At 44.4% G+C, this 9,019-nt stretch overlaps 1 protein-coding gene across 1 annotated transcript; it reads right to left on the bottom strand.

Annotated features, from left to right (window-relative positions):
• Positions 1-424: 424 nt before the first annotated feature.
• Positions 425-7,821, bottom strand: MEIOC (meiosis specific with coiled-coil domain; the record flags this gene model as incomplete). Its single annotated transcript, XM_010174260.1, has 5 exons — positions 7,696-7,821; positions 6,327-6,484; positions 6,091-6,195; positions 2,608-4,462; positions 425-559 (listed from the first exon to the last, which is right to left on the bottom strand). Coding segments are annotated over exons 1-5 (2,295 nt in total), but the record flags the coding sequence as incomplete, so codon positions are not given.
• Positions 7,822-9,019: the final 1,198 nt, after the last annotated feature.

Below are 9,019 nucleotides of genomic sequence, written 5' to 3'. Positions count from 1 at the left end.
GCTTCCCCCCCCAAACAATTCCTCTAATACAGTGTTTATAAATCTATGGTGAATATTTCTCTGCTGAGCTGCTCAAAACAGAGGAGCTCAAGCCAGGCACATCTTAGAGCTGTGCAAGCAGTGAGGCTCGATGACAGGATTCTGGCATCTCACGCACGAGAAACCACATTCCCCCGGCACGTGGGGCTGTAACCGTGAGCCGCAGCACTCGGCGGGCTCCCTGCGAACAGCACCAGCGACCCTGGAGCTGCAGAAACTCTAGCAGGGACTGCTGAAACATTACTCCCTGCACAGCCTTTCAGAACAAAGCTATTTTGGGAAAAGCTGCTCTGATAATCTTACAGATCTTACATTGTACTCTAAGTTCTGTTTGATCAGTTCAATAAGGGGTTTTTTGGGGTTTTTTTTTAGTCCTACAACTCACTCTGGCTTGTTCACGCAGCTCATCCACAATTAAGCGATCGACTCTTGATGGGTTTGATGTCAGCCTTGGAATTGGAGTGTTGTTAGCACTGGAAACCTTTTTCCCTTGGAAATTCTTAGCAAGAGCTGATTCAGTCTGCAAGAAAACAAAAGAATAACTCCCTAAGAATGTAAGCTGCAAAGTGTGCTTTATTACAGAAACAAGAAAAAATACCAGATACACCATTTCTTTCCCTTAGGGTTCTGGATTTTTTTGGGTTTAAGCAGATGATGAGGATTCAGGCGTTTGGGATCTGACCATTTGGTAAGACAATCACCTGTTTGAAGTGAACAACCACTTTACTCAAAGCAATTTAACTAAAGTAATTACAACAACATCACGTGTTTCAGAAGCACTGTGTCTTCTCACACTCTGACCACAGCCTGTGCTCATTTTGCCTGTAAATAAAATGGAGGTAAGTTAGAAGTACAAGGCAAAAAAGAACGAGCAAAGAGGTTTGAATCTCATCCACAAAACTAAAATTCAATTGTTTAAGTCAGCAATTAACCTGAATTTTGTCTGGATTCCTCAAACTACAGAAAGCTTGTTTTGTTCTGTTCAAATGAAATCATCTTTTATTTAGCCATCAGAAAACTGCTTTGAAACCTGACTGCAAGATTTCCAATTTCCATCTCTCTCACCCTGTGATGTCACTCTGGAACAACGTCTAACTGGATAAATTGGGTTTAAAATTGCATTTCCTGGATGTCTTCTGGGGGTTCACATAAAGCTGCAGCCTCATTTTCTCCACACCCCCCGACCCAATTCTCAGCACGTGTCAGCTTTCACATTTCTCCGTCCAAGCCCAGACACCAACCTCCCCCCCTCAAGTCAAGCTCATTTTCTCCTCTAACCTCTCTGTTCAAAGCAAAAAATGGGTTTTGTCAGGAAACACTGGGGGGAAAAAAAGAAAATCCCATTACATCCCCTCTTAATTAAATTTATCTCAGTGGACTGGCTCACCAGAAGCTGCCAGCCACCCAGCCCAGCCCCACCACTCCCAGGTAACTCTGGCCAAGTTTCCCTCTCAGAAGTCCCAGCTCCAGATCGTTTTTGAATTTCAATACCAGCTAAACTGGTGAAATTTGAGGCAGTTTTTACACTCAACAGAAGCAGCCTGAAGCACTTCTGCTGATGATCAAAAAGGGCAACTGCTTTAAGTGGGGCTTTTTACAGAACTACCTGGTTTAGTTCAAGTCTTTTAATATTATCCTTTCTGCAGCTGCCCACTTTCCTGGGGGGAAAAAAAAGAGCCCCCTTCAAATACACCTTTGGTTTGTAACCTCAAGGGAACGGGTGGAAAGAAATCAGCGAAAGAACTAAAAGTGTAGGGCTGAAGAATTTCAATTACTTGAATTTAAATTCCACTCCCCTGCCTGAGTCCTTTCTGAAAGGACTAAAGTTGAGTCTCAATTCAACATGTAATTACTGGATTTGCTTTCAGAGTTTCCAGATGCACTGTATTTATTGTGCAATATTGCTTTAGGTGCAATATTAAACACAACATTATGCTCCCAACCAGGCTACAAACCTTCTAAATTTCTGTTTCCAGTCCCAAATATACAGGGAAGCAAACTTTTTAAATTTTGAAGTCCCATGAAGCATTTCAGTGAGAATTACCCATGACCTTGGATTGATGATGCGAGGGCTGGAGCAGCTCTGCTGTGAGGACAGGCTGAGAGAGTTGGGGCTGTTCAGCCTGGAGAAGAGAAGGCTCCGGGGAGACCTTCTAGTGGCCTCCCAGTACCTGAAGGGGCTCCAGGAAGGCTGGGGAGGGACTTTTCATAAGGGCAGGGAGTGACAGAACAAGGGGAAATGGCTTTAAGCTAAAAGAGGGGAGGTTTAGATTAGATATTAGGAAGAAGTTCTTCACTGTGAGGGTGGTGAGACAGTGTCCCAGGTTGGCCAGAGAAGCTGTGGCTGCTCCTCCCTGGAAGTGTTGAAGGCCAGGCTGGATGAGGCTTTGAGCAACCTGGTCTAGTGGAAGGTGTCCCTGCTGCTGGCAGGGGGGTTGGGACTGGATGAGCTTTAAGGTCCCTCCCAACCCAAACCAGTCTATGATTCTATGATCTCTAACTGGTCTGAGTGGGATGAGATCTACATCAAATCTGTGATATGGCATCTTAATTCATTATTTTTTTTACCTTCTTTCTTTCTTTCTCCAGAGCTCTCCACTGCTCATAACATTCTTCCAGTCTAACATGAAGCTCGCTGGCAGGCCCGCTGCGGGTTTTAACTTGTCTTTGATATCCAAACGCTGGCACAAAACTAGAAAAAGCAGCGTCGCCATAGAGCTTATCGTTAAAATAAGAGTAGAAATGTTTTAAATCCTCGTGGGAGAACAAGGGGTGAGACTCCATCAGAGGGACAATGGAGCAGCCCAAGAGCCGAGCTGATCTCAAGGGGAACGGGCTTGAACCGAGCTGCTGGTTCTGTCTCAGGTCACCCACCAAACTGCTGGAGAAGCCTGGAGCCTGCAGGCACGTCACAGGGCTGACGGCGTTACTGTCCCCGCTGCTCTGCCTGAGATTAAACTGACCCTGAGACTCCAGTAAATCCTGGTACATGGTCTGCAACAACCCATCTGCGTGTTTTTGTCCTTCCAGATCGTAATGCTCACTCGGTGGCTTCAACTGGAAACGCTGTCTGTTCATATTCTCAATGATCCCCAACTGCTGAGCCGAATAAATGTCGCAGAATCCGTTTGGCTGCTTTGATTTCTTTTCACTTAAATACTCAATGAGATTCTCTTCTCCACTCCTAACTAGTGCTTCCATGCAAGCAGCAGATCGGGCTCGTTCTGTGGCGTTGTAACCAAAATCAAGACTTGAGGAAGGATTATCTTGACAGTACTTGTGAAATAAATTACTATTTAAAAGGAAATTTGAAGATGGTAACTGAAAAAAATCATGAGAATGACCAGAACTTTTGGGAAAAGCAGGTAAACGATTACTGAGTTTCAACAAAGGGTTTGGATTCTGAAATGGGCCGGAAGCAGCGGGTTTGGCTGGAATGTTCATCCAAGGCGGCCTCACGCTGGCGCCTGCTGAAGGGTTCGCAGAGCTTGGCAACACGGGAAGCGATTTACAGAATTCAGAGTTCTGGAGATCGGACTTGGAGAACTGCTGCTTTTCCACACCATTCCCACAGTCACCGCTCCCCAGAGAAGCTGTGAAAGGTTTTAGTCCATAATCAAATTTTTTCCCCAAATCAGTGCAGAATGAAGCTTCATTTGCAAATTGTTTTTCCGACAGAAGTCCTACAGCTTCGGGAAATGTGAAGTTTTGCTGATCTGAAATATTATCTTCTATTTTTTTCTGAGTTCCTGATTTAATTTGAAATAATTTAGTATAAGGCTCTGTGTCCAGAGATGGTGCCTCAACGGTGCCATTTACTAACTTCTTATTTTCTTGGAGGCTACTATTGGTGCTCTTGTTAGGCTTTGCTTTGCCAGCATGAGAATATTCAGTGTATCTACTATAATCTGCATTTTCATTATATCTGTGAAACTGTGGAAGAAATGTTTCCGGCTGCTTCTGGTGCGACTGCACCTCTGCTGCCTTGGGACACACCTTCTCCCTTCCGTAAGGATAAGCATCGGCTCCCGAGTCTTTGGTTACATCTGAATACACAACTTGGGGTGTAAAGGTGTTTTTAATGTATGAATAGTTCTGATATGTGGAGGTTGTCTTAATATTCTCATTAGTCTGCATGTTGCAGCAGTTGGCATGATCATTCCTGGAAGGGTATGAACACTGCTCTTCCAGGTCTATGCCAGGAAACCCGGGATAACACTCCTCTGCTTTCTGCTGGGATGCAATATTATCACTTTGTAAGTACTGCTTCTCAGCAGCAGACACAGATTCGCTGCTACTATAAAAACCCTGTTGTGAGACAGCTCCAACAACTGGTCTTTTAGTTTCTGGCAACAGGTCATGGTGGTCTGTGGTTCTGGTTGTGTTCATGGCCCACACTGACTTCAAGCTGGAAGGGCAACTCCTTGAAAAACAAGAAACACACAGTTAGATTCTTACCCGTGGTGCTCCTCTTCCAAATGCAGAAACAGGTTTAAAAACCCAATTCTTCCCCCAACCATTTGTCTTGACTGATTCAACAATCACAGAATCACAGACTGGTGGGGTTGGAAGGGACCTGAGGAGATCATCCAGTCCAACCCCCCTGTCAAAGCAGGTTCCCTACATTAGGTTGCACAGGAAAGTGTCCAGGTGGGTTTGAACATCTCCAGAGATGGAGACTCCACACCCTCTCTGGGCAGTCCAACCTCTACCCACTCCTGTCATCACTGCAGTTTCCTTTAACTAGATGAGAAAAAGTGCTTCTGCCTCATCCAAACCCACCCAGGTACCTCAGGAGTACGTACAACACCTTCAAGCTGCAAGTGATGTGCACACACCACGCTATGGTCAGTCAATCCCATCGAGAGATTCACTATCTGGCACCACTGAAATACTCCTGGTTAAGCAACAAGTTGAGATAACCACACTCCCCAAACCACCCCCAGCCTTTCAAAGCCTGTCCTGGCTTCTCTCTTCATCTTGCTTATTGCTTCAGAGTGCCCGTGTTTTACGCTGGCTGACACTGCTTCCTGCAGGTAAATCAAGAGTCAGCATCTCAGCATTTTCCTTTCTTTACACTAATTACCACAGATTAACACAGGACAATCAGTCACTGATTGTAAAAGAAACTGTAACCAGACTAAGTAGAAAATGGAACTGTGCCTGGAAGTCATTACAGTCACAGCCAAACCTGGCAGCCTGAGAACAGAAATCCAACCTTAACTGTCTGAAGCAAAGGGATCAGTAAGTTCTCTTTTCATCAAGACTGACTCTCACGTTTCCCCTCACTCCACACGTAACTCACCACAAATACAGAAACCATTGCAATTCTGGGAGGAGACAGAAAGGAAGAGTGGTGCCTGGCTTGGGAACCTCGAGAACCGGGTTCCCTTTCTTACCCCTTCGACCTGGGATACTCAGATTCAGGCAGAAGGCCCTGAGCTCACCAAAGGCCTTGGGGATGCTGGATCTGAATCCTTCTCTGTCAAGTTATTGTAACTGTCTAATAGTTTCTTCTGGTGTTAGTATGTAGACATAACAAATCTGACATTTAGAGATGCAAACACTGCTTAGGTAGCACTAATATCAAGAAATATTCATTTTGCATGGCATTCTTCCCTCCTGTGAGTTCAGGAAAGCGTGAAAGAGTATGATCTGTATCTGTGTGTTCCTCCTGTGAATTGAAAGTTATTAAGAAAGGAAACTAAAGTCTAAATTCAATCTTTACCTAAAAATAAGGCCACGGCATGTATTCGAGGAGATTTATTTGAGTACAGCATTTCCACAATGCTTGTTCAGGACTTATTTAAAAAAAAAATAAAGTTAAAACTTCTGTAAAGACCAGAAATCCAGAAGCCACCAGTTACAAGTATCACAAGTGAAATATTAGACGATTAGGGGGAAGGAAGGGAAAGCATAAGGAGCACGTGGAGCTGCCAGCTGCAGATGCAAAGATGACTAACGGAGCACAGACACTGAGACCAGCCAGGGGAGTTTCTGGTTTGTCAGAGGACGAGGACACCAGCAGAGCTGGCATGGCAACACACTCACCCCTCAGCACAGTACGGCTGCGATTTGTCTTGTTCTTCCAAGATATTAGACACGAGTCCATACAAATCTGTTTCACTGCCATAGTCATTCCTTTCAGGTTGAATCCTGAAAATGAATTGCATATTAATTAAAACAGTTACTTCATGCAAAATAATTTGTAAGCTGAATTAAACAACAACAAAAAAATCCATCAACTCCTTCAGCACACAGGTTCTCTCTCTGTCAAAGGCGACTACCTGGACTTCACATTCATCTGAGAAGCAGCAGGCTGCTTAGGATCATCTCCACACGTAGACCACGGTGTATATAGAAGGGAGGAGTCCACAGGAGCTGAGTACTCTGATGGCGAAAGGGAAGAGCTGTAGGTCTGAGGTAGCTCTACATTTTCTTCATTCTGCATTTTATGTACAATAAAAACATTGATTTTAACATTAAACACATCAAATTGTCATTTCATCATTCTAGGCAGTTGTTATTTTCACCCTTGCAGCAACCAGAGCACGAGGAGGAAGCCAGCCATGTACTCTGACCCAACACCACAGGTAACTTCTGCTGGTGGCTTCTGCCCAGCGCACTTACACACAGGAGCAAAAGTTTCAGGCTAAAACGTCTGCACCAGTTTCCAGCAGACATCACTGACAGGAGTCAGGAGACATCCCCATCTCCCCAGTCATCACAGGTTATTTAAGCTACTGAAGAAAACTGCCAGCCAATTGTTTTCTGAAAGGAAAGCTCTTCTACCCAGTTGCAGTGACAAGGATTTCAACAGGACATGCTTCCTTAGCTTTTAGTAAGGGAAAAAAATAATGATGCTTTCACAGTTAAATGTTAAAGATACACGATACACTCCTTCACAGAGCAAAGCAGTCCAGCAGCTACAGACAGCAACACAGCACCAGGTTCTAATGCCCATAAGACTTTCTGCCCAACTACAGGCAGGTGAAACTTCATGTTTCAGTTCCCCACGTCTGTAAAATAATTTTTTAAGCAAAAAAAAGATGCCCAGTTGCTGGGCTGAATGATATGGAAGAAAAAAGCCACACAAGTCTTGGATAAAGTAACTAATAGGTACACTTCAGGAATACCAAAGGTACTGGGAATGAGTTTTCATTTGAGTCTTTATGGCTCTGGAAGGCAAAATGAAAAGGGAGCTGTGCTGTACTGAACTGTCCTGGCATTTTCAACTGGTCAGACTAAGAACCCCCTGCTCAGCAGGCTGGTTTATACTGGTCCATTTGGACTCTAGGGCTGTGGTGTGCCAGAGAAATATCTGCTGCAACACCTAAGCTTCTCCTTCTTACCAACTTCCCAGTTTTCCTAAAAACAGTCATTTGCTCCTCACTTTGCCTACACTTGTTTATTCTAACAGAAGAGCAAAGAACACAGTGAAATATTACTGCACTGAACACCACATATTGCTTGATCTCTCACTGTCCTTTCTGATGAACATTACGACGATGGAGATTTATCATGAATAAATCAAGCATGGTGATTTATGTTCATTGGTATAAGCAACTGTATTAAGAAATATTTGTTGACCATTTTGTTTACAAGCCACCCAAACTCTTACACAGATATAAAAAATTCATTTATAATCAACCCAACCTGTGATTTGTAGCAACCATAGAGCGAGCCAGAGCCTGTCATTACGTTACTGAAGGCATCAGTCAGCCTCCCGCCGGCTTCTGCGCTGCTCCAGCACCGACTGCCACCTCTGAACGCAACTTTAGACTGCACAGGACAAGGAAAAAAAAGTGGTAGGAGGACATAAATACACACAGACCCAGGAGCTGAAGATTTTCTACCAATGTGAACTTCTTTAACACTTTAATTTACCTGTGGATTCTGCTCCCTCTGACTTTTGAAGGAATTAGTTCTACATACTGACACTAGAACACAGATTTACCCTTAGAGAAAAGCTTAACGCAGCAAACCTCAACAAACTCGGGGGGTGTTCACAGAGGGGGTGCAGATGAAGAGGGAACCAGCACTCTCTCCTTTCACACCAGCTGAGCTGCCAAAGGGCTGAATCACCACAGAACATCAGCTACAGACGTGGGAGAACCATCATCCCTTTCACCACCACCACCACCAGAGGAGTCACTGAGCGTCCCACACACCACTAGACACCCCTCGTCCTCTCATCACTGTTCCTATTACACCACTGAGGTTACACAAATGGATATTTTCAGATTTCAGGAGCTAAAATTTTGCTATAATACACACACTGGGAGCTACAGTGGAAATCTGCCCCATTCTATAACTATGGGAGAAACAACTTCCACCTAAGAAACACCCATCACCAGCCTGGAAGTGCTCAGATAGAGCTGGCCAGTGGGAGCAGGGAATGACAACAAAACAGAGTTAGGTGTCTTTTCTTCCCTTCCTCAGAAGGTGAGGGACACAAGGAAAATTTAAAGTTAAAATAGAACTAACTAGCTAAAAAACCTTTAGCTCACAAATTATACAGTGAAGTTATTTGCATAATATTTAAAATATTGCTGTAGAAGCTCATTACAAATGCTTATTAAATTCAGAAAAAGTTCAGGTTTCCCAGGACTTGTCATTCTGGAAGTATTCTGAGTAAGCACTGCTCTCTGTAGGGATGTTCATCTACAGCCACCTGAGGATGGAAACAGCCTCCACATCTCACACACGCGGGTTACAGCACGATCTTCCTTCTAGTTCACAGTTACACTGAGGTGTTAATTAACACACCGCGTTTCCCAGGCACATTTACAACTATGTGAACACAAACCCCACAATCGGTGTGGGGCGCAGCCCCACTGCTTATACTAACCACGCCACATTTTCTCCTCCGTTATCTCCTTGTTCAGCACGGACACTTGGTACTTACATGAGTTGTGACCTCAGAGAACGAGGAACTGTAAAGCTACAGGAGCTGCTCCAGCCCCGTGACCCCCCCACA

The sequence above is a fragment of the Antrostomus carolinensis genome, unplaced genomic scaffold (assembly GCF_000700745.2).
Source record: "Antrostomus carolinensis isolate BGI_N321 unplaced genomic scaffold, ASM70074v2 scaffold53118, whole genome shotgun sequence".
In the NCBI taxonomy this organism is placed as follows: Eukaryota; Metazoa; Chordata; class Aves; order Caprimulgiformes; family Caprimulgidae; genus Antrostomus; species Antrostomus carolinensis.
This window is presented reverse-complemented; position numbering and strand designations above follow the sequence as displayed.